The 25,438-nt window shown below is 40.4% G+C and overlaps 1 protein-coding gene across 1 annotated transcript in view; it reads left to right on the forward strand.

Annotated features, from left to right (window-relative positions):
- The window catches only part of abca4b (ATP-binding cassette, sub-family A (ABC1), member 4b), a 327,352-nt gene that overhangs the window by 273,631 nt on the left and 28,283 nt on the right, over positions 1 to 25,438 (forward strand). The window contains exons 39-45 of the mRNA XM_039735801.1: positions 83 to 198; positions 8,581 to 8,728; positions 12,020 to 12,143; positions 15,874 to 16,003; positions 18,928 to 19,048; positions 19,734 to 19,796; positions 19,876 to 19,982. Of these exons, the coding sequence (XP_039591735.1) occupies positions 83 to 198; positions 8,581 to 8,728; positions 12,020 to 12,143; positions 15,874 to 16,003; positions 18,928 to 19,048; positions 19,734 to 19,796; positions 19,876 to 19,982 (809 nt within the window). The remainder of the gene's footprint in view (positions 1 to 82; positions 199 to 8,580; positions 8,729 to 12,019; positions 12,144 to 15,873; positions 16,004 to 18,927; positions 19,049 to 19,733; positions 19,797 to 19,875; positions 19,983 to 25,438) is intronic.

The raw sequence follows: 25,438 nt of genomic DNA on the forward strand, positions 1-25,438 counted from the left end.
ATAAAACATTACTGATAAATCAGAATTATAATTAGTTACTTTAATGTATTACTGTTTCTGATACTGTGCCTTGTTTTTCCAGCTAAACTATTCAGTAAGCACTGCTCTGGTGGTTGGGATCTTCATTGCTTTTAACAAGAAGGCCTACACTTCTCCTGCCAATCTTCCAGCACTTATTGCTTTACTTTTGCTCTATGGGTAAGTGACCTACCAATGCCCGACACAAATTATAATGAGCTGTCAGCCCAGGATATATGTTTTATTATAACTTGTTACAATGAAATATCACTTAGTGAGGCCTGCAGAACAGGTGACCTTGCACTGGCTGGCAATGTCACCAAAATTGTGGATAGGTAATATATATGAATTACATATCTGAAGCTCTGTTCTCACGTTAAATAAGCAATGCTGTATGCGTCTACTGGGGGAGTGCAAGTGATATTCTAATAATTCATGGTAGAGGACAGTTGGTCGTCCCCAGTGACATTTCTGTCTCTAAAGATGGTACTATTTCCATTAAGGGTGCCACAGTGTTTAGCAGTGTTAGGTCAGAGTTAGATCATTGTCAATGTATGGGGTTTGTGTGTTGTTTCCATGTGTGGGTGGGGTTTTCACCCACCATCATAGAGACAATTTTAATTTTCTTCTGTAAAGTATGGGCAAATGTGAGTGAGTATGCCTTGAAAGAGATTGGCACTCACTTTAAAGTTTTCCTACCTTGCACCCCATGCAACTCGAATAAGGTCCCTGTGGCCCTGAAGCGGGTATTAGAATAAGTAATTTATAACCAATAAATGATCTTGGCCATCCTGGACTCTTTAGAGTTGACACTTGCTTTTTGATAGTGCATGAATAGCTGTTTAACTTGTTTTCTTGTTATTAAACTCATTGACAACAAAGTATTATATCATAAAATGTAAGATTTGGTAGAGCAGTGTATCTCAGCCTTTCGGGTGTCGTGACCCACTTTTTCCCATATATGTAGCTTGATTGTGACAGTGGGAGGGGGATCCACTTCATGAAACACCTTGACCCCACTACCCATATAAACAATAGCAACTTGCAACCCCATTGTCGGGAACCCGCGGCCGAGTGGTTGAGAAGCACTGTGTTAAATGGCAACACTGCTTATTGTTCAGAGTTCGGGATTTAAATCTTGGCTCCCCCAACAACACCAGATTGTATTAACAGGCTGGATATAAAATTATTTAATTACTTTAATAATGGGTTAAAAAACAAGATTTGTTAGATAATGGAGTTAAATTAATAAAGGAAACACTAAACGATGTCCACTACATTGTGGATGGTGTAGTCTTTATGTGTTATAGATGTTTATAATTATACATATATATATATATATATATATAGATATATCTATATGAATATTGTGTCAGAGTGCGCTATCGTCTTCTTGAACCCTCGAACAATACGTCAGACACCAGGTAAAAGTCCAATAGTTGACTTTATTAATAAACAGCAGTGCACAAAGCACAATCTTCTCCACAATACTTATTAACCAATACAAATAAAAAATAATTAATAATCCTCCTCTCCCAGACGCATTGCCACCCTTCCACCCAGCTCAGCTCGTTGTCTGGGGATTTCCCACAGTCCTTTATAGTCCTTGAGCCGGAAGTGTTTCACTCTCTCTGTCCATGTGACTAGGAACACTTCAGGTCAGATAAAAACTCCTTTTTCTTCAACTCGGAAGCACGTCATTCCCCTTGTCCATGTGGCTCAGACGTACTTCCGGGGCGTAGGGCAAATAATCGCTGCTCCTCCCTGCTAGCGGTCCTCATGGTATCCAGCAGGGCTGTAAAGGAAAACTCCAACGTCCATAATTCCCTGCTGGCATTCGGGGCACCTCCATGTTGCAGGGAGGGCTCCATCTGGCAGCCTGGGGGTATTGGCCGGGATGAGTGGCCGGCCATATACAGTGTCACAGTACTTTCCCCCCAGCGAAGAATCGTGATTCGGAGAGGCCAGCCCCAGGAGAGATGTCTTCCTCCAGGAGGAATTTCTGGTCGGATCTTGGTAGATGTTTGGTTCGTATTCCCTGGAAAACCTCGGGGGAATATTAGTCCAACGAGCCATCTGGTCCCCTGTTGTCCAAGGACAATATCTCCAAATGTGACCCGGCCTTCGGCATGCATAGCAATGCCTCCTTCCTCCTGCTACTCTCCCTCTGCAGAACTGAAAACAGTTAGGAAATGCTGGCTCTACCCTTTTCCCCACTGAGGAGAATTCCAGCGCCGCCCTTGAGCTCTCAGTTCCCTTTTCTATTTTGTTACGAGACCCCGGTTTCTCTTTTGGGATCTCCTTCTTAATCGGGGGTTTGTACACAGTTTTGGTCTCTCTATTAGTTAAAGAGAACCATTTTACTGATGAACCCCTTTTGATTTGTAAACGAGCTGGGGTGGCATCTTCAGCTCTGCATCACTTCGGGAGACAGCACTATTCAGCTGCTCCGGCTCGATCGATGCTTCCCCTGCCCACTCGGTCAATGTACCAAACCCCCTTGCAGGGTTCACAGAGGATTGGCACCTGCTACTGATCAATTGCGGGCCCGGTTCACTCTGCGTTCCTCTATTATGTACGGTATGGGTCTCACTTACCTGTACCGTCGAATTAATCCATGCAGGAGGCTCTCAACCAAATCGCCGCAGGTACTCCTCTACCTTCTTTATCGGCACTTCGGCCGTCGCTCCCAGGTCTCCGATTATCTTCTTTATAGCCGTTAGCATCTGAAAAATATCTCGTACGGGCTCGATCAAATTCTCGAGTTCCCGCACGTCTAAACAGTTAATTAATTCGGCCGGAGGTAGGCTTACTTCCTCATTCTGCTTACCTACCGGCCAGGAACCAATGAACACGGCCACTGCTGGCACGTGCTCTGACGGGTCTTGCGGAGGCTTCTGGGAATTGGAGTTTGTATTGGAGGACCGGACTGCTATCTTTGGCTGACTGCGATCCGCCCGTATTAATTTGTCGGCGGATCGATCAGCCATTTCCCAGCCTTCCTTACCTTTTCGTGGGGTGAGCGGTGCTTCAATCACCTCCCCCTTCCCCTTCGGAAAGTTCAAGTCCGTCTTCTTGTGGGCAAAGCCGACTGCAGCGTTTTGCTGACCACTTCCTTCCAAGAACTCTTCTGGGCAGGTCACGTGTTCTCTGCCAGCACCCGACTTGCGGAAGTCCATTGTTTTCCCCACCAGCTCGACTGAGAGCGCACCACTGTCTTCGGAAGATTTGTCTGCCTCTTGCAGAGCCTCCGGATGACATCCTCTGAGGTATGTGCATGGTACTAAATGAGATGTTTTAAAAATATGTTCGTTAAATATGCCGGCACATACCTTGGTGTATTTATCTTCCTCCGGAGACTTCTCCCGCTCTGCGCAGCCGCTCTGTAATCCCTCCCGTGTGTCAGCCATGGAGAGTGGATCTCCTCCGCTGCCGCACTGCTTCTGCTTCTTTTTCCCCATCTCGGACTTGTTGAAGGTGGGTTCCAGTGCTGTTGCTGCGTGTCTAAATGTTGTCTTCCTAGGGTTCTCTGCCCACAGAAAATTTATATACAGGTCCTCTGCCAAAACGGCGGCCAGAGAATCCTGCCAGCTACGCCACTGTGACAGATAGAGGGTGCTATCATCCTCTTGAACCCTCAGACAATACTTTAGACACCAGGTAAAAGTCCAATAGTTGACTTTATTAATAAACAGCGGTGCACAATGCACCCACCTCTCCACAATACTCTTTGACCAATACAAATAAACAATAATCAATAATCCTCCTCTCCCAGATGCGTTGCCACCCCTCCATCCAGCTCAGCTCGTCGTCTGGGGATTTCCCATAATCCTTTATAGTTCCTGAGCCGGAAGTGTTTTGCTCTCTCTGTGCATGTGACTAGGAACACTTCTGGGTCAGACAAAAACTCCTTTTTCTTTAACCCAGAAGCACGTCATTCCTCTTGTCCATGTGACTCAGACATACTTCCGAGGCATAGGGCAAATAGTTGCTGCTCCTCCCTGCAGCGCCTTCTAGCGGCCCCCGTGGTATCCAGCAGGGCTGTAAAATAAAACTCCAACGTCCATAATTCCCTGCTGGCATTCGGGGCACCTCCATGCTGCAGGGAGGGCTCCAACTGACAGCCTGGGGGTATTGGCCGGGATGAATTGTCGGCCATATATCACAACATATATATTGTGAAAGCCATCCCGACCACAGACAGACAGACACCGTTCTTAGGTACACCACACATGGTTTATTTACAGTATTTACAGTCCCGCACACCACACAGTGCTCCAGCTCCAAACACCCTTTCTTTGGGCCACTCAATGGTCCTCTTCGGGCCACCTCCTCTCCTCTCTCTGAAGCCTTGTCCGCTTCCTCCCGACTCCCGCTGCTCGACTGTTGGAAGGCTTCCCCGGATATGCTCCTGGTGCCCCTTGATGAACCTCCGCCAGCATGTGACCCCCATAGCGACCATGGCAGCTGTCCTTTCGTGACCTGGGGAAGGTATATATATATATATATATATATATACTAGCAAAATACCAGCTTCATGGCGTAAGTACTGCCTTAAAATTTTTATTAAGAAGAAAATTAAACCTTTTTAAACTGAGGGAAAATATACCAATAATTATTTGTTAAGGACCTCTTTGTATGCCGCATTGTCAGTTCGGCCCTCCGGTTGTAATATGACCAAGCTGTGCGCTGAGCTTACTCTTGAGCATGCAACATACAGTTGGCCATATGAAAAGTAATCTTGTTTCAAATGTCACAGCTTGGATTGCTGCTGTCACAATCGGTTTGAGTTTCATGGTTTATTTCAATTACGACAGTATTTGCAGGACTTGTGTTGAAGTGACATTCGGCCTCTGCCAAGCGTTGTAAGTATACAACCGGTTTCATCAATAACTTCGCATCCAGCTTTTGAGAGTTTAAACATTCATAAACATCAAAGTGTCCACTACTCAAATCGTCACCTGTGAATCTAAGATGTTTAAGAGGCATTGGCGGTTGTCCAAAGGTGTAAAATATTTGGCCATTTCGGTACACTTGAAAGCGACAACCAAACAATTCAGCGGCAGCCATCAACTCACATGCAGAACCATAGGTGAAGGGCTTAAGCATTTCACTCTTATAGTGCTCCTGTGTAGTATAATTATCTCCTGTACCGTCATCAGTCCACACCTTGAACCTGTCCCAGTCATTCAATACATAAGACACAATGTTCCTCCGGATATCAAAAGTGAGCCTGATATGGCCGTGCAATATGTAACACAGAGAATGGAAAAGGCAGGCAGCATCTCCGGGCATGGAAACCACTTGGTAAGTGACAGTTCTTTGATCGATGGTGATCACCTCGATAGACATGTTAATGGGGGTACAGTTGGAACGATAAAGGAAATGGGTACCTGAACAATGTAAAGTAAGTCTAAAATACCTACACAATAACTATAATCGTAATAAACAAACAATAAAACAGCGGAGAAGCCGTGGATTAAATAAAAAGGCTGTAGTTATCAGCAGGGAGACGTGAATCCCGTGGCGAAGCAAGGAAGGGAATGTAGAGACCAGAGCGATGGACCGCCTTATATAGGCAGGCAGGCAACAATGGGATGGGTGACCCAATGCCGCCTCACACGTTGACCAAGCTTCAGTCTATGGACATATATATGTATGTAAGTAGGATTCAGTTAGCGTTGGGAACCCATGTACCAAATTTCTTAAAGATGGGCCCATAAGTAACAAAGACTGTTGAAAAGTTCAATATGGTGGCCGACAGTGGCATCATACCACCGAAATAAGTACGTACATTGGTTGTACATTGAAGATGGGGCCATAAATAAGAAAGTTCAACATGGCAGATGTTGTCAACCGTTATGACTGTTACGCATAGAATTTCAAAATGAAACCTGCTCAACTGTTGTAAGTAAGCTGTAAGGAATGACCCTACCAAATTTCAGCCTTCTACCTACACGGAAGGTTGGAGAATTAGTGACATTGGAAAGTTCAATATGGTGGCCGACAGTGGCGTCATACCACCGAAATAAGTACGTACATCGGTTTCGGTTAGCGCAGGGAAGCCGCCTACGAAATTTCGTGAAGATAGGGTCAGCCTTTTACTTACACAAGAAATTGGAGTATTAGTGACTTTGGAAAGTTCAATATGGCGGCTGACAGTGGCGTCATACCACCGAATTAAGTATGTACATCAGTTTCGGTTAGCGCAGGGAAGCCACCTACCAAATTTCGTGAAGATGGGGCCATAAATAAGAAAGTTCAACATGGCAGACGTTGTAGACCGTTATGACCGTCACGTGGAGAATTTCGAAATGAAACCTGCTTAACTTTTGTAAGTAAGCTGTAAGGAATGAGCCTGCCACATTTCAGCCTTCTACCTACACGGGAAGTTGGAGAATTAGTGATGAGTAAGTAAATGAGTGAGTCAGTAAGTCAGTGAGTCAGTGAGGGCTTTGCCTTTTATTAGAATAGATATATAGATAGATATAGATTACAAAAAGAATATAGATTCTTTTTGTAAAGTACATTTAAATGATAATAGAGTAAACTACAAAAGCTGTTATGTGAAACTAAAATTAATTTTTAATACATCTGCATGATGGTGCAGCAGATACCTTTGCCCCTTTACCAAAACTAGTGCTCCAGCTGAGATCTTGGTTGGATTGCCCTTTTTGAGAAGTCTGCATTTCTCTTTATGTTTGTAGGTGCTGTTTCTTAGTGTAGCTGGCCTATTAATCAGGGGCTGTCTTTTATGTCAAACAGAAGTAACACTACTATGTCTTCATTTTCAAATGTTGACATTAGCCTCCATTTTCACCTTTTGTCCAGAGTCCTCTGGTATTTTTAACCTCTAAAAACAAAGACTTTTAAAAATGCTTGACAGAGCTGTGTACTTCTGATAATGGGAGCTTGGTGTTGCAGTGTGGAAGGGTAATGACTTAGCCTTTGAAAATGCAGACTCTAATTGCAATCTAATCGCTTGTGGTTTTTTTTTTTCAATATTGCATTCCCTGATTGGTCAACTTTCATAAAAGAAAAACATACTCCAATGTAGTGGAAACTACAGAAAGAGGAGCAGCTTTCCATGGCATTTGTGTTGCTCAGCTGCTAGTGTCTAAATTCATTTTGTACTATTTAAATGCTGCATACATGTGAAAAAGGCATGTAATTTTTCCTTTCACTACTATTTTGGGATAAATCCAATAGCTGGTGACATTACCAGCCCTTCTGGCATTCTTCTGCCAAGGATTGCAAGCCCAGTTTAGATGAATGCTTCTGTCAAATTTGCTTTCCGTTGTTATTGTGTGGGTGGAGATACCTGTATGAACGATTTGAAAATGCTAGGGTGGACAGAGATTCAAAAACACCTTTTTAAAATGAAAATATAGTAGTGTGGACAAAGTCTGGGTTGAGTCTGATGGTATTTATCTAGCTTGCAATTAACTTTATTTAGCCCCAAACATAACAATATTTAGAGAAAAGTGTGTTCAATAGTTTTAGTTCACAGAATTTCAGCAGACCCTCGTGACCCTATAGTTAGGATATAATGGGTTGGATAATGGATGGATGGATGGATCTTCATTCTCTCTCTGTCTGAGTGCCTGTTAACACTCACTTTTGAAATTATTTTGAATGAAGAGCTCACCAGAAGCATAAGAGCCTTGTACAGAGGCTGTGTACAGATCATCAGATCAACTACAGTTTAAAAAAAGAATAAAGATCAGATACTAGCTGTTAGTTAGTAAAATAGACCTGGATCAGCTAAGCAAAGTTGATTTTATCTTTTACATTCAAAATTGAGTACAGAAGCATACAAATAAAAGATGTCAGGCTAATGTAAAATTGTCAGACCTGTTTAATCCAGTTCAGGGCTGTGGGAATTTCATAGGTTGGAATGAACCCTGGGTGTCTCTGTGACTGCTATGGACTGACAAAGAGCCGTCTTAAAGAAACCAATTAAGCTAACATATATTTTTACAGAATATGGGAAAATTGCAACCCTAGGAGAGTTTCACACAGTCACAAGGAAAACATGCAAACTTCACAGGAACATATTAACAATGGAGTCTGTTCATTAATATTATCATATTTGGCTGGCACCTTTATCTAAAGTGGCTTACAGCTTCTGAGATACAATTAGTTACATTTCTTTTGTTTTTTCCAATTGGAGCACAGGCAGGTGAGATGACTTACTCATGGTCACAAAGTGTAAGCAGCAGGATTTGAACCCACAGCCTCAGGGTTTAAAGTCCAAAGCTTTAACCACTAAGTCACACTGCCAGTTATTACATAGGATTAGTCTCTGACTACAATGAAAACTTGCAGCCACAGCAGTCATCCAAGGGATGAACTGAATGGCCATGTCGAAGGTTCCCTTCCCATAATTCTAGGATATTCTGTCTGCATTGGTCCAATATGAGCATATCTTCATATGTCATACGTCATATCTAGGACAGATTCTTGATTGACAGTCAGTCGACAACCCTACTTTGGACATATGGCTTAGAAAATGAATGTATATGTGAATGCTGTGTTCATGTTTTATTTTCTGTTTTTCAGATGGTCTGTCACACCTTTGATGTATCCTGCTTCCTACCTGTTCAGTGTACCCAGCACGGCATATGTGGCTCTTTCTTGCATAAACCTTTTCATTGGCATTAACAGCAGTGCTGCTACTTTTATCCTGGAACTCTTTGAACATAATAGGGTGGGTAATATAAAGAATATTAGGGAAAAAAAGCTACTGCCTTTACCCTTAGACAGGGTAAAGTCACCACATTGGCACAATGGTTAGAGACATTGTTTTACATCTGTAAAGACCTTAAAATCCCAGCCCAGTTATTCTGTTTCCATTTTAGTTTTTTCCCTCCTCTCATGCCTATTAGGCTGATTGATAAATCTAAACTGACATCATCTTAGATTTTATTTTTCCCTTTGTTGCTCACAGTGCTGTCCTGGATAGACTCCAGTTCCCCACATCCCTATAAATGAATTAACCGTTTTAGAAATCAGAACGATTATTCCTTATTATAATATTATTAATTCAGTGGTGACACAGAATATTCCTCGCATTGGAATTAGCAATTGAACAAATGAACAACTGAATGAGTTTATTTTGGGGTTGTTATTTTCAGCCGCATAATTTAAGTGTTGCCTCTCTTACCTTCCTTTACCAGCATGGAAATGAACTTTTTATTCACTTGCTATGGTGGCTCTGAGGCTAGGGATTTACGCTGGCTATCAAAAGGTTCCAAGTTCGAATCCCGTAAACACCAGAAGTGACTCTGCTCTGTTGGGCCCTTCAGCAAGGCCCTTAGCCTTCAATTTCTCCATCCTGGGTATGACGTTAATCTGCATCCAGCCAGGCAAGAAGGTCTTCCAACTTGCTGGGGGTTGGTGGCAGGACTGGCACTCCAGCCACTGTAAAAAAAACCTCACACTGTTACAGTGTGGTCCTGAGGTGTCATCTGTTGTACGGCTGCACTTGGGTCCCAATCTGGGTGGTGTGGTGTAATCAGCACATTCTCCCAACCTCCTCTGTGGACTTCCATGCTTTGTGCTTAATCCCATATTTCTTCCAATTTAAGACACCCTCACATTTAATATGTAGCCCCCTTTCAATAACAAATTTTGAGGAAATAAAATGACATATAGAGTTAGAGTTACCAGTAAATGTACCAGTTTACCAAGTTCATTTTTTCACCTTTCCTGGAATCAATTTCACTTGGTAAGCCCATGCACACTGCAGCAGGTTGGGAGGGCAGCTAGAGCCTATCCCGGCAATTACTGGTCACAAGGCAAGAACAACACCCAGACAGGATGTCAGTTCATCACATGTACACACTAGTGCCAATTTAGCACTGACATTTGACCTGTCCTGTATGTTTTTGGAGAAAACTGGAGAATCCAGAGGAAACCTGCATTGTCAAGAAGAAAACACCACATTGGGAACACCCGGAAAGCAAAACCCAGGCTCTTTTCTGTGAGTTAGCAGTGGGACCATTGCACCACCATGCAGATGCCCCATTTACTGACAGGTGCAAAAATAACAAAAAGAAAAAATCACCAGGATTGATGAGGTCTGATTTTAGTGTAACCTATTAGGAATGCACTTTTGAGGCACAAGTTCCATTATCATCAGTCACAGCACTGAGTGCTGACTTCTGGGCTGTCTGCTTGTTATGTAATTATTGGGGTAGAATCAAAGCTTAGAATCAACAGTAATATAAAACAGTGCCTTAAAGAAAAGAAAAGAAAGAAAGAAAGAAAGAAAGAAAACAATATTGTAACCTCAATAGGGTAGATTTGAATTATGTAATAATGATCAAAAATGAGGAGGCAGTGAGTTCCAGACTTTAGATACGGTGAAAGACCAGTCCAAGTCCCTAACACCAATTGTACTGAGGTTATAGTCAGGAACAGAAAGTAAACCTGCTAATGAAGATCATAGAGACAGAGGTGGAATATAAATAGAAATGTAAAGTCTGCAAGATAGTTTGGGCAAAGATTATGAAATGCTTATATATTAACTGCAAAATGAAGTGTGTCCAATGTGACACAGGAAGCCAATAAAGTGGAACGAGCAGAGATGTAACATGTTCAGTAAACTTAGAGCATGTAATAATTTGTGCTGTGGAGTTCTGGATGAGCTGATGTTGATGTGCAGGTTTATTGGGAATGCCAGACAAAACAGCTTTGCAGAGGTCAATGTGAGATGTATTCAAGGCATTGACTAGAATATCTGCACTGTGTTGTGTTAACAGAGGGTGTAGTCTACAGATGTCTCACAAATGGAGTAAAGCAGTTTTGGAAACATTATTTATGTGAGCAGTTAAAGAAACAGTGTTATCCAGAATAACATTAAGGCTCTTGGCCTGTGTAGAAGTTGGTATAGAGCAACCAGCAATCGAAGGATTGAAGCTGCAAGGCTCTGCCAGTGTCAGTTAGAGACTGAATAAGGACTGTCTGTACTGCAATCAAGTTTAAGAAACGTATTTGTCATCCATGTATTAATGTTATTGAGGCATGCAGTAAGGGTAATGGGGGAAGAATGGAAGTAGGTTCAGTGAACATGTGAAGCTGTATATCATCAGCATAACAATGAAAATGAATATTGTAGTGACAAAAGATATGAAGGGGAAGAAGCTAAATAATAAAGAGGAGTGGCCCCAATACTGACCCTCGTCGTACTCCATAGTAAACTTCTGATGTCTCTGACATTGAGATATGAAGAAAACCACCAATACACAGTACCACAGCCTCCAGCTCTAGCCAATCATTCCATAATGAGCTGATGGGATTGAGCATCAAAGACTACGCTGAGATCAAGATGGGCGAGGATGGAGAGTAAACCAAAGTCTGCTCCATGGATGAGGTTATTGTTGAACTTAACCAGGGCAGTTTCAGTGCCATACTAGGGACATAAAACAGGTTAAAATAATTCAGAGAGATAATTAATAGTTGCTTTACAGTAGTAGAAGCTGAGATACGCATCCAAGAAGACATTACTATAGAAATTTCCTACTTCTCTGTCTGCTATGCATTTGGTTTTAATCACGGGTTTCATTTATTCAGTGTATGCTCTCCCCCTTAGTAATTTACACCTGTTTGCCTATCAATTGTCTCTGTTTTTACCTGTCCAGCCTTGTGCCCTTGTTGTCATGACATGATCTTATTTGATCTTCTGTGATCATTACATAAGTCGATTTAAAGATGGAAGGATTCATTTACAGTATATATGCACCAATTTCCAGTCTGCAGTTTGATTTTCTCGGTCAGAGTCCATTTACTGAGTGCAAACCTCCCCAGCACCATGTAGGAACCACATGAACTGAAGGAATATTCTTCCAGCCCAACAATCTGTGACACATATATTTTCTGCAGCATTAATACTTTTTAATGTAATTATTTCTTTTTAAAACTTTTTTAAAGAGCAGAAATAAAGACTATTGGACTGCTCTTTCACACATTCTGTCTGACTGTTTTTTTTCTATTTTAGTTTCTGCAGAAATTGAACACCATTTTGAAGAAGGTGCTGATAATATTCCCACATTTTTGCTTGGGCAGAGGTTTGATGGACTTGGCCATTAACCAGGCAGTGACTGATGTTTACTCCAGGTTTGGTAAGTCATGTTGCAGTCTTTCCAACATTCAGGTTCAGGTTAAAGTACCCAGATAATTGGGTCTGTTGCAGGCGCCACACAGAGAGATGATTTCAACAGCTACTCACACTATAATTGTACTTCAAGTATGTGGATTCTTTCTTTAATATGACAGCCTATTATAAAATGATAGAAGATTTTTCTGACACAATGCTTAGAAAAATATTTTGCCCCATTAATTTGACAAAACTCTAGAAAGTGACATGTACTCAATAGAGAAAGTGTAAATGGAAGCATTTTCTCAAAGAACAACCAGCAAGTAGGTCAAAGCAGACGGGGCCTGAGAAGCCCAGTTGATTGCGGCTTTTTATTCATAACATAACATAACATAACATAACTTTGTCAAAACTGCTTCAGTTCAGGGTCACAGAGGCCAGGGCTTTTTCCAGCAGAACTGTAGTAAAGACAGTATCTCTGTACTGGGTGCCAGTCTTTCGCAGCATGCTAGGCCTAATTTAGGGTCACCAGCAAATCACCCTGCACATCTTCAAGTATCCAGAGAAAAACCCATGTAGCCATGGAGAGAATGTGCTGACTCCACACAGATAATGACCAGGCATGTGATTTTCACTCTGGACAATGTATTTATGAAGCAGCACTAACCAATAGACTACCACACCATTCTTATTATACATACCATTCTTTAATTGAATAACAGAACTACTTATCTGAGATACTTTCATTTGAAAATAGCAACCATTATATCTTAAATATGTTTAGGGACGTTATCTACTTGCATTCATTCCAGGGTTTCTGTTCAGACAGGAGAGATGGACTGATGAAGGTTTGGCATTATGGCTTCAGTGACAGCACTTTTTTTTTACCTTAATTTGGCTCCTTCTTTCTTCATTGACTTGCTGCTTTAATTATTCAGAACTATGTTCAGAGCAACTCAGGCATTAATGTATTCTATAGAAGAGCATCCTAATTCTGCATCACGTGCACTTAGTTTTATACATCATTAAATACTCCATTTAAAGTAAAACAAAAATAGAGCAAGTCCCTAATAAAGAGCACAACAACAGCTACATCATAAGGCAAACTTCAGGGAATTAAAGAAGTAACATTATCTGCATCTATGACGGGTGGCACGGTGGCGCAGTAGTAGCACTGCTGCCTTGCATTAAGGAGACCTGAGTTTGCTTCCCGGGTCCTCCGTGCGTGGAGTTTGCATGTTCTCCCCGTGTCTGCGTGAGTTTCCTCCGGGTGCTCTGGTTTCCTCCCACAGTCTAAAGACATGCAGATTAGGTGCATTGGCGTTCCTAAATTGTCCCCATTGTGTGGTGGGTTTGTGGGTGTGTGCCCTGCGGTGGGCTGGCACCCTGCCTGGGATTTGTTTCCTGCCTTGTGCCCTGTGTTGGCTGGGATTGGCACCAGCAGACTCCCATGTCCCTGTGTTAAGATATAAGGTTTTATAAGGCTTTAACTGTATGACATTATGTAGCAGGTTGGGTTACAGAATAAGAGGAAGTCCTCAGCCTATTGCTGTTATAATGCCTGGGAGGTTGAAGGAGGTGATGTGAGTGACATCAACAGGATAGGCAAAAAAAGTCAAGGAGGCAGGCATCATTCTTTATACTGGGAGACAGGAGAACATGCATGGACCTTTTATGAACACAAACAAAACTTGTAGAGAAAGAAACAAGCATTTTATGAACACTAAAAACTTTTCAGCTTTTTCTAATGATAAGAGATATAGCAAAAAAGCAGAACAGTGTAGAAACAAAGTCAATGACCAGAAAAAGGGTAAGAATGCCAAAGAACAGTAAAAATAATAATTGTCTACAGCCTAAAATCAAAGTCAGGAATGAACAAGCAGAAGGTCCTTTCACAATCTGGATTTTATGACCCAAATGTAGATTTGCTTTGTTTTAGAAATTGATTCCAATATATTGATGTACATGTTACCCTATGGGCGGCATGGTGGCGCAGTGGGTAGCACTGCTGCCTTGCAGTTAGGAGACCCGGGTTCGCTTCCTGGGTCCTCCCTGCATGGAGTTTGCATGTTCTCCCCGTGTCTGTGTGGGTTTCCTCTCAGTCTAAAGACATGCAGGTTAGGTGCATTGGTGATCCTAAATTGTCCCTAGTTTGTGGTGGGTGTGTGCCCTGCCCAGGATTTGTTTCCTGCCTTGTGCCCTGTGTTGGCTGGGATTGGCACCAGCAGACCCCCGTGACCCTGTGTTAGGATATAGTGGGTTGGATAATGACTGACTGATTTCTTAAACTACTTCAGGGTCATCACATCTAGCTTTTGCCTGAAAGGGGCTAAGCAGGTTGGATAAAGCATACAACAATAATGTGAAAGAACTGGGTTGGGCGCAAGTGGCAGCCATAACAGACCATAAAGGACAATGTAAGAAGGTTAGCTGGGAATTCAATGCAAAGAAAAAGTGTGACCACAGTTTGACAATGAGCTTACAATTGATTTAGAAAGTATTCAGGCCCATTTGCTTTTTTCACATTTTGCTTTGTTGTAGCCTTCTACGAAAACATTTAAATTATTTTTTTCCTCACATCAAGCAAAACTCACTGCCCCAGAATGACAAAGTGAAACGGGATTTTAGAAAGGTTTGCAAATTTATTTAAAATAAAACACTGAAACCACATCATAGCACAAATATTCGTCCTCTTTTCTTTGTACTTAATAATTGAAGCACTTTTGGCAATGATTATATCCTAGGGTCTTCTTGGCTATGATGTGACAGAATTTTATGAATGTTTTTCACTTTTATTAAAAAAAAAAAAATCAGGTACATAAGGGATGCTGTCACCCATTGTATCGGCTTTGTGAGGCAGTCTCCCTCTGTCCTTTGATTCCAATGGGCACAAGACTGTGAAAGATACCATTAACCAACCCTGCCAGGACACCCATCTGTCCACACTTTCCTTTACATTGCCCCTTTCTGAGTTGGACCTTAAACGGTGAGGTGGCCAGACCAGAAGATATTTGGCCGAAACGCTCTTCCACCTTCCTGTCTCCTGTGCCAATAAGAATGACAATTGTCAGAAGTGGCATGGGGTGACCAACATGTATTACAGCCTTGTCTTCCCAATACATTAATATTGTTTAGTCTTTGGTTCTCCCTTCTAAAACAGCAGAACTGCTTTTTATGTTCAGTTCTTTGACATCTCACTTCCATAATTGAGGACCTTCCTTTTATCATCCTGAAGCAGAGGGGGAAACCTGCCGTCTCTATGTTTTTGTAGTGCTGGGGCCTCCTTTTCTGTTGTACCCTCGCCTGGGGTGGGGCCTGTGGATGATCATCTGATGGCTTTCCCTCATCTCTTTGTTGTCTACTACTAGATACAGGGGCAGAGGTGTTTATTTATTCTTTAAGAATTTTCTCAGAGGTTCATCTGCCCTCTGACTCCCCTCTCCCGATCACAGGAATAAAGTCTAATCACCCGCATCCACTCACTACTCTTAAAGTTTAGTTCTGTACTGAAAAAAATTATGTTGGATGTCTGCCGGAATGGAGACCTCTAAAATCAACCACAGATTTGTTGTTCAGTCCTGCTAACTAATTGGGTGTATCTGAACAAGTGATGTGGCCTACGGGAGAGAATAGTGTCAGCCTAGCTTCATTAACTATTTAGACAAGGCCACCAATTCTTCCTATCCAGAGTTGAAGAGAGGTTGGAAAAATGCTGTTTTGTGTATCTGTTTTACCATTACGTTTTTATTCAAAAGGAGAGGATCATCAGTTAAACCCTTTTAACTGGGATTTTGTTGGACGGAATCTTGTTGCCATGGCAACCGAAGGCCTGGTATATTTTGGTCTGAACATCCTCATCCAGCGTCGCTTCTTCCTCAAGCCCTGGTAAGAGAAAACACACCTATCTGCCAGAGTTTTCCATTTTAATGATACACTTGTGTCAGTGCCCAAATTAGTTACATTCGGGTGCAGTGAAAGTAGCACCACGTAGGAGGCAAGAGATCTTATTAATTATTAAGTCATTTGACTAATTAGGCCTGAAGCCAAACTGTTGCACATTACTGCATTAAAAGCTAGGAACACAATCACCAACTTCTAAGTAAAGAATCTGAAATGAAGTGGGTGTTTAACGCCCAGCATGAATTTAAACTAAATTGATTAATCCATTTTTAAATAATTGTTTTTCAAAACTCTCAGTGGAATCTCCTCGCTACAGTGTAGCTGTTTCAACAGAAGGCAGGATATAAAATGTTGTTTCACAGAAAACCCTGGATTCTCTAGAGATGGAAGTCGAGTTCTCATGGGGTCCATCTTTCCATACACTTCTTAAATGTTTTGTTTACTATGGGGAAGGATCCAATCATTCATCTTCAAATGAATTTGTTAGATGTTTAATTGTGCTGGCAGAAACTACATCTCAGGTATATAACATTTTCAAACTTGCTTATATCAAGTCATGGAGGCACGGTGCCACAGTCTATCCTGGGAGCTTCATTCAGTGCATAGCACAGCTCATTCACATACCTATGCACACAAGGACAATATAAAATTGCTCATGAACCTGCTTAATATTTTGGAACGTGGCATGAAAACTGACACAGGTATGGAAAGGATGTGCAAACTCAAATCAGACAGCAAATAGGTACAGGATTCAAAGCCGGGATGTTGGATTTGTGTGGCAGCAGCACTAACCACTCTGTTACTTTGCTCTCCATTATAAATAATTGGTTTTAGTTATTAAAGTTGCAATTTAGCTTGAGAAATTGGGTCAGATTTTAATTTGTAAAGATCAATAAAACACATTAGGAGTCAAAAGAGCTACTCTGGCGCCTATAAATAGCTGCCATCACTATTGCAGTGTATCTGCCTGAGAGGGAAGTTAAATAAAACTGAAAAAAGCAAAGAAGAACAAATAGTTTCAAAGTATATAGAGAGTTATGGCTAAATTACAGTCAACATATGGGAGAAGTGCCAGCCTGAGGGCATTATAGAAATCAGCTGAAAACCAAGCTTTTGGATTATGAGATGAAGAATGTGGTCTAAGCACCCCCCAAATAAAATAAATAAAATGAATACAGTGCAAATATTGTACATTTGTAAAAACACTTGTATTTGCACATCCCCATTAAAAGTACAAAACTAGATAGATGGTATTTTGTGCCAAGGTAAATGGACTGGCATCCCTGCCAAGAGTGAGGGTGGTTCTTTGCCCAAACAGGAGGCTCATATTGGAGGACAAAGGTAGGCAGAGATCCTGGCCAGATTGGTCGCTCTTGCCTTTCTTGACCAGAAGACTATAATGGATGAACAAGAGGAGATTGTCTTCCCCAGTATGCTAGATGGCAGCAACCCTTAAGTGGATTTCACAGGTGCACACCGCCAGGGGAATTGGTATTTGTAGTTCCAGTGGGTAGCTCTGCTGGGTGTGCTGCAGAAAGGAGTAGTCCTTGTTTTAAGAAGGTTCTGCCTGACCCAGAAGTGCTACCTGAATACAACATGCTGGCACCAGAAGTACTCTCAGGTTAGGCATAGAAGAACCTGTTCAACCTCATCTGGGTGAGTCAGAGAAGGCAGGCTGTGGAGTGCAAGGAGGGAAGAGAATGATACATTATCTGTGGTTGTGGAAGAGGATCTTGTTCATTTGTGAAAGTACTGTGTTTTATAAATAAAATCCTTTATTTGAACAAGGGGCAGTGTTAGGTGTTTTAGTGTCTGGTGTTTTGGGCTTGATGGCCCCTGTTACTGTTTACAATGAATTGAACTTTATTTGTCCCAATGGAAAAAATTAACTAGAATGGAATAATTAAGTCTGTTAGGATAAGGTAAGGAATAAACTAATATTTGTGAATACTGTATTGACTTTCTTATTTCGCAACAGCTTTATTAGAAGCAGCATAGTGGCACCTTGGTTAGCACAGTTTTCTCATGAATCCAGCATGTCTGGTCGCTACCTGTGTGGCATCTGTAACTTCTTCATGTACTATATATTTGTATGGCTTTTGTTGGAGGTGCTATGGCTTTTGTCTTACAACCTCAATGTCCAGTGTATTTAAATAACTGGAGATCCTAAACTAGTCCTATCTGACTGATAGTGTTGGTGTTTGCAAGATTGTACCCTACAATTGTATGATCGATTTTCACATTGTACTCAGTGCTGCTGGGAGAGGCTTTGCCCCCTACAAACTGAACTAAATTAAGTGGCTCTGAGAATGTATGTATTTATTTTGATTACACATGGATAGAATATAGATAGATAATCTGCTGGCCATGGTGGTTAGTGCTGCTACATGACTTTACCTCATTACCGTATGACATTTGTATCTTCTCCTCATAGCAATGTAGATTTTTTCTAGGTGACTTTGACCAACATATTCCTTGTAACCCAACTGATGAGTCTAAATTGGCTGCGCATGGTGCTCCCTGTACTTCCTGGGGTAATCACACAATGTGCATCCTACCTACATGTGCCCATTCACATCATCTGACTCATCTTGATCCAGAGAAGCAGAGATTCTATTTCAAGGTCCTCCTTTACTGTTGAGCTCCTCACTTTGTCATGAACAGTGAATCCAGCAGCCCTATAGGTGGAACCTCATTTTGGACATTTGAACTTGCAATTTTATTTTTTCACAATATAGAGGTCATATGACTGATTTGTAGACCATCCAGTAAATCCACAGTTTCAACCATGACCGAAACATATAATAATAATCCTAGCAAAAAATGTTTTTCTTGAAGTTTTAGCTTTGTTAACATATCAGCTCTCCTTGTTCAGACCATTGATGTTCTCCACGTGTTGTTTCTTCCAGGGTGTCAGAGAGCAAGAAATGCTCATTCACTGATGAAGATGAAGATGTAGCAAAAGAGAGAGAAAGGATTGTCAAAGGTGGCAGTAAAACCGATATTCTGTATATTAAGGACCTTTCAAAGGTAAAAAGAGTTAATGAGTAGATAATGGGCAGTGGTTGAAAATGTGATTACATTTCACACATGTGAAAGTAAGACATGCTTCAGAAAATACTGTTGGACGATGCTGTAGGAGTATCAGACTTCATCTGTCACTTAGAACGTTTATCACAAAAAACTTTGGCAGTTACTAATCTTTATTAGACAGTTACATCTCCTGGCTCATGTCTTATGTTATGTAAAAATAGATACTTTAGTAAATTTTACACTGCTGTCCTATCCTGCCTTCATTATTACCTTGGGCCTGATGCTGGTGAGATAGGCTTCATCTCTCCATGACCTTACATCTGGAATACAGATGTTCAGAAAAAGAAAAAAATCATTGGTTATTTCAATTAAAAATGATGTATATTGCTTGTGAAGTACATTAATGTCATAAAACATTTTTTGCTTAATTAAGTCTATATTCAACTGAAAAAGTCACAGCAAGGTTCTGTTTTGGCAGCCCAGTTAAACTCCCAAGGCTCTCAGCCTAAATTTTAACACCTTGATTTTAACCTGGTTTCTGACAAGGTGGTATTACCTACTTTGTCTGGGTTAATAATCCTTGTGTTTCTGTCCTGAGGAAATCACTCATCCAGTAAGAGTCTGTAGTTCAAAATGGTCAACCAAATGCTGAAGCAGTAAATTGGCCCTTGTTTCATTCTAGACTTACATGGGTAGATTCAGACCAGCTGTGGACAGAATTTGCATTGGAGTTCCTCCAGGAGAGGTACGCACCTTTGTCCCTGTTACCGAAAACTCACTCTTAATGTGAACTGTTCTAATAATGAATTCTTGTTTCCTTATAGTGCTTTGGCCTTTTGGGTGTGAATGGTGCCGGAAAGACGACTACTTTTAAAATGTTAACTGGAGACACTGATGTTACCTCTGGGGAGGCCACGGTGGCCAGTTATAGGTACAGAACATGTTTATACATCAATTCAGTAATGTCATTGAAAGAGATAGTGTATTAGAATGGCTAGTTCATCCTGCCATGTAAGGAATTAAAATTCCCAAACAGACTTTGATTTCTGTCAGCTTATGTCAGGTGTTATTTCTGTGGGGATTCAGGGCCTACACTCTAAAAATAGTTTTAATATTGAATTAAACTAATCGTTGCAGTCAAGACATGTAAAAGTGTCAAAATCATAAGGGTCCACCGGAGGCTGTGGAGAGAAGATGGGGAGTGCTCTATGATATATAAAAATAACAGAAAAATGAAATAATGCAGTAGGAACAAAACTGATAATTCAGCTTTCCAGCTGTTATTGTGAGTAAAGGCTAGGGACATTCAGAATATACTGTTAGATACTATCTATCTATCTATCTATCTATCTATCTATCTATCTATCTATCTATCTATCTATCTATCTATCATCTTTTAGACTAGGGGTCCCCAACCCTGATCCTGGAGGGCCCCAGTGGCTGCAGGTTTTCATTCTAACCCTTTTCTTAATTAATGCACTGTTTTTGCTGCTAATGAACTTCTTTTGAATTAATGTTAAGTGACTTATTTTTTAAGATTTCTTCCCCTTAATTTCTTCATCGCTCCTCTGAATTGTTTAATTTTTTTCCTTAAATGGCACCCAAACAGAAATGAAATGTGAGGTGAGTGAGCCAACAGAAGACCAACTAAGTGAGGGCCTCAAACTCCAACCAATGTAACTCCAACCAGTTGCTTAATTAGGCACGGAGTCTTGTTAATTAAACCCGTTAATAGGTACAGAACATGTTTATACATCAATTCAGTAATGGCATTGAAAGAGAGAATATATTAGAATGGCTAGTTCATCCTGCCATATGAGGAATTAAAATTCCTCAACAGACTTTGATTTCTGTCAGCTTATGTCAGGTGTTATTTCTGTGGGGATTCAGGGCCTACACTCTAAAAATATTTTTAATATTGAATTAAACTAATTCAGTCAAGACATGTAAAAGTGTCAAAATCATAAGGGTCCACTGGAGGCTATGGAGAGAAGATGGGGAGTGCTCTATGGTATATAAAAATAACAGAAAAATGAAAAAATGCAGTAGGAACAAAACTGATAATTCAGCTATCCAGCTGTTATTGTAAGTACAGGCTAGGAACGTTCAGAATATACTGTAAGATACTATACAAGATACTATCTATCTATCTGCATTCATTATTAACTTATTCAATTAAATGGAAAGTAAATGAATATGAATTGCAGGGATTACAAGTCTTGCCAATGTAAAGTCACACTAATATAATGGACAAATAGGCAGATGGCAACAGACAAGAGGAAACTCCAGTTAGCAGTATTCCTGGCTAAAGTAGTCCATGGTGGATTATAACAGTCAAAGTCATAGTTGTGATGACCTCTACTAACTGTTCTCATTTCCCCTCCTGGGCATTTTACAGTATCATAAGCACAGCCTGAAATGAATAACAAGAAATTGAAGAAGTTGTGTCTGTTATGTTTCAGCCAGGGTTCCCCCACTGACTGGGATTCAAATTCCTAGTTTATGTCTTTTTGGTAAATGTCTGAGTGTGTTGTCTATGTTCATGTTGTTACTTTTGTTATTAATTTGCATTCCATGTTTTTTATTAGTTTTGTGTATAATTTTATTTCTATGTATCTATGCCGTTGTTACTATATTCCATGTATTTTGTGAACACCTGTCCATTGCTGTCAAGGGGCAGTTCTATGGAGGTTAAGGAAACGAGCAGCCCCTTGCAGTTCATTGAATGTGCTTAGTGGTGTTGGTGAGTTCTTGTGTTTATTACATTGTTCTTCTGGATTCACGGATTTTGTGATCCTTTTGCTGTCTTGGTCTGCTTCTTAGATTTTGTATTGGGATTGGTTTGTTACTGAATTGCCTACATCGGGCAACTCCTTCTGTGCCTTTTGTGCTCCTCGGAGGATTTGTTTACAAGTGCATTTTTGATTGATAACATTACTTATTTATAGATTTTTTTATTTACCCTTTCATGACTAGTGGAGTTTTGACAGTTTCATACCCACTCTAATGTGCAATTTGATTGATCTGGGAAATTATCTGGAGGCCTGACACCTTTTCAGTACTGCTGGAACACAACAGAAGCTTGGCAATGTAGCATTGGCACATAGTACTACAGCAAGATACTTTTCACCCTGCCAATTTTTTCACAGGTAACATCAATTTGCAATATTTAGGCGTTTTTATGTAATGACATCCATTACTGGTCAAGTGGGTAGGATGTCATCAAGGTGAAGCTATTTGGCATCTTCTGTTGCTAGAAGACAGAAAAGGAATTTTAGATCGGGCTTAGGACTTTTGTTTTGTTTTTGTTTTTTTTAAACAATTTTTGCTCTTTATATTGCACAAAGTTCAACTTGTTTTCTCATTGTTCTTTCGCTATTTTAAGTAATACCTATCAATTAAGTCTGATTGCTGAAAGTCATTGAAAATCTCTCAATGACAAAATAATTTTCTTTAACTGATTGTGGCTTGTGTTTATGCCTCAGACATAACACTTTTATTTCTATCTATCTATCTATCTATCTATCTATCTATCTATCTATCTATCTATCTATCTATCTATCTATCTATCTATCTATCTATCTATCTATCTATCTTAAAGAGGGGTCTACAACTCCCATCCTGGAGGGCCACAGTGGCTGAAGGTTTTCATTCTAACCCTTTTCTTAATCAGTGACCAGTTTTTGCTCCTAAATAACTTCTTTTAAATTCATTTTAATTGACTTGCTCTTGAAGACTCAGACACCTTAATTGTTTCTTTTTCCTTAATTAGCTGCCAAACAATAATGAGATACAAAATGAGCCAAAACAACTGGTGTCTATCATACAATATCTGACAATAAAGAAAGATGAAGGTGATTTGTTTAGGTCCCCAAAACATTTTCACAGTGCTCTTAGAAAAGAGAAAAAGTCAACAATTTCAGAAATGTCTGCTATTGCACAATGAGAGCAGCAACAAGCCATGGAATTAAAGAACGGGTTTAATTAACAAGACATTGTGCCTATTTAAGAAACTGGTTGGAGTGAAATTGGTTGGAGTTTGAGGCCCTCACTTAGCTGGTCTTCTGCTGGCTCACTCATTTCACATTTCATTTCTGTTTGGGTGCTATTTAAGGAAAGAAATGAAACAATTCAGAGGAGCAATGAAGAAATCTTAAAAAATAAGTCAGTTAAAATGAATTCAAAAGAAGTTAATTAGCAGCAAAAACAGTGGAACAGGCTTGGATACCCCTGGTCTAAAAGATGATACAGTAGATAGATAGATAGATAGATAGATAGATAGATAGATAGATAGATAGATAGATAGATAGATAGATAGATAGATAGATAGATAGTATCTTGTATAGTATCTAACAGTATATTCTGAATGTCCCTAGCCGGTACTCAAAATAGCAGCTGGATAGCTGAATTATCATTTTGTTCCTACTGCATTATTTCATTTTTCTGTTATTTTTATATACCATAGAGCACTCCCCATCTTCTCTCCATAGACTCCAGTGGATCTTTATGATTTTGATACTTTTACATGTTTTGACTGCAACGATTAGTTGAATTCAATATTAAAGGTATTTTTAGAGTGTAGGCCCTGAATCCCCACAGAAATAAGACCTGACATAAGCTAGATAGATCTTGTGGGTGTTCTAATCATCTGTCTACAGTACCTTCAAACACTATTCAGACCCATTCTATTTTTTTCACATTTTGTTATACTGCGACATTGGGTTAAAATTGTTTCAATTAATTTCTTCCCTCCTTAAACAACACTCAATACTCCAGAATGACAAAGTGAAAACAGAATTTTAGGAAAGTTTTTCATAATTAATTAAAAATAAAAAACTGAAATATCACATTGACATTAGCGTTCAGACCCTTTGCTATGACACTTGAAATGTGGCTCAAGTGCATCCCATTCTGTTGATCAACATTGAGACACACTTGTCTATATAATGTCCCCCCTGTTCACAATGTGTATCAGACGGAAAGCCAGGCCGAAGCAAGGTCGAAGGAATTGCCTACACAGCTTAGAGACAGGATCGTGTCCAGAAGCAGATCTGAGGAAGGCTACAAAACCATTTCTTAAGCACTGAAGAATCTCAGGAGCATACTGGTCTCCATAACTTTTAAGTGGAATAAGTTTGGAAAAACCAGCTCGTCACAGAGTTGATTTTCTGGCTAAACGGAGCAATCAGGGGAGAAGGGTCTTGGTAAGAGAAGTGACAAAGAACCCAATGATCACTTTGACTGAGTCGTAGAGAATCTGTTGGGAATCAGGAGAAACTTCCAGAAGGACAGCCATGACAACAAGTCTCCACTAATCTGGGCTTTATGACAAAGTAGCAAGATATACAAACTCCAGTTTACTTTTTTTTCAAAAATGCACCTAAGTGGCTCTCAGAGAATGAGAAGCAATTTCCTCTGGTCTAAAGAAACCAAGATATGAACCGTTTGGCCTTAATTCTAAGAATTGGAGAAAGCAGGCACCAATCATCACCTGCACAATACCATTCCAATGTGAACCATGGTGGTGGCAGCATCATACTGTGGGGCTGTTTATCAACAACGGGGAATGGAAGACTAGTTAGTTGAGAGATACAGTCAACCCTTGTTAATCACGGTTAATCCGTTCCAGACTCTGCCGCGATAAATAAATTTCCGCGAAGTAGAAACCATATGTTTGTATGGTTATTTTTATATATTTTAAGCCCTTATAAACTCTCCCACACTGTTAACATTATTAGAGCCGTCTAGACATGAAATAACACCCTTTAGTCAGACATTTAAACTGTGCTTCATTACAAGACAGAGATGGCAGTTTTTTCTCACAATTAAAAGAATGCAAACATATCTTATCTTCAAAGGAGCACCGTGAAGAGCAGATAATGTCAGAGAGAGCGCTCGCTAAGAAAAGCAAACAATCAAAAAATCAATACGTACTTTTAAGTATACAGAAGCACCACGATAAAGCGGCATTTTGTAGAGGAGCGTCCTATCTTCTAGGCAAAAAGCCACTGTGTAAACAGCCCCCACTGCTCACACCCCCTCCGTCAGGCAGAGAGAATGAGAGACAGAGAGAAGCAAACAAAACAAGCACCACTCGGGATACATATCTTTTAGCATTGAGGAGTTTTAGTTAATATGTAATACATGCTCTGATTGGGTAGCTTCTAAGCCATCCACCAATAGCGTCCCTTGTATGTAATCAACTGGGCAATCAAACTGAGGAAGCATGTAACCTAAATTAAAAGACCCATTGTCCGCAGAAAAAGAACCAGCAAAAATCCGTGATATATATTTAGATGTGCTTACATTTAAAATCCGTGATAGAGTGAAGCCGCGAAAGTCGAAGCGCGATATAGCGAGGGATTACTGTATTTGAATTGAGTACAG

Source organism: Polypterus senegalus, chromosome 14 (genome assembly GCF_016835505.1).
Source record: "Polypterus senegalus isolate Bchr_013 chromosome 14, ASM1683550v1, whole genome shotgun sequence".
Classification (NCBI taxonomy): Eukaryota; Metazoa; Chordata; class Cladistia; order Polypteriformes; family Polypteridae; genus Polypterus; species Polypterus senegalus.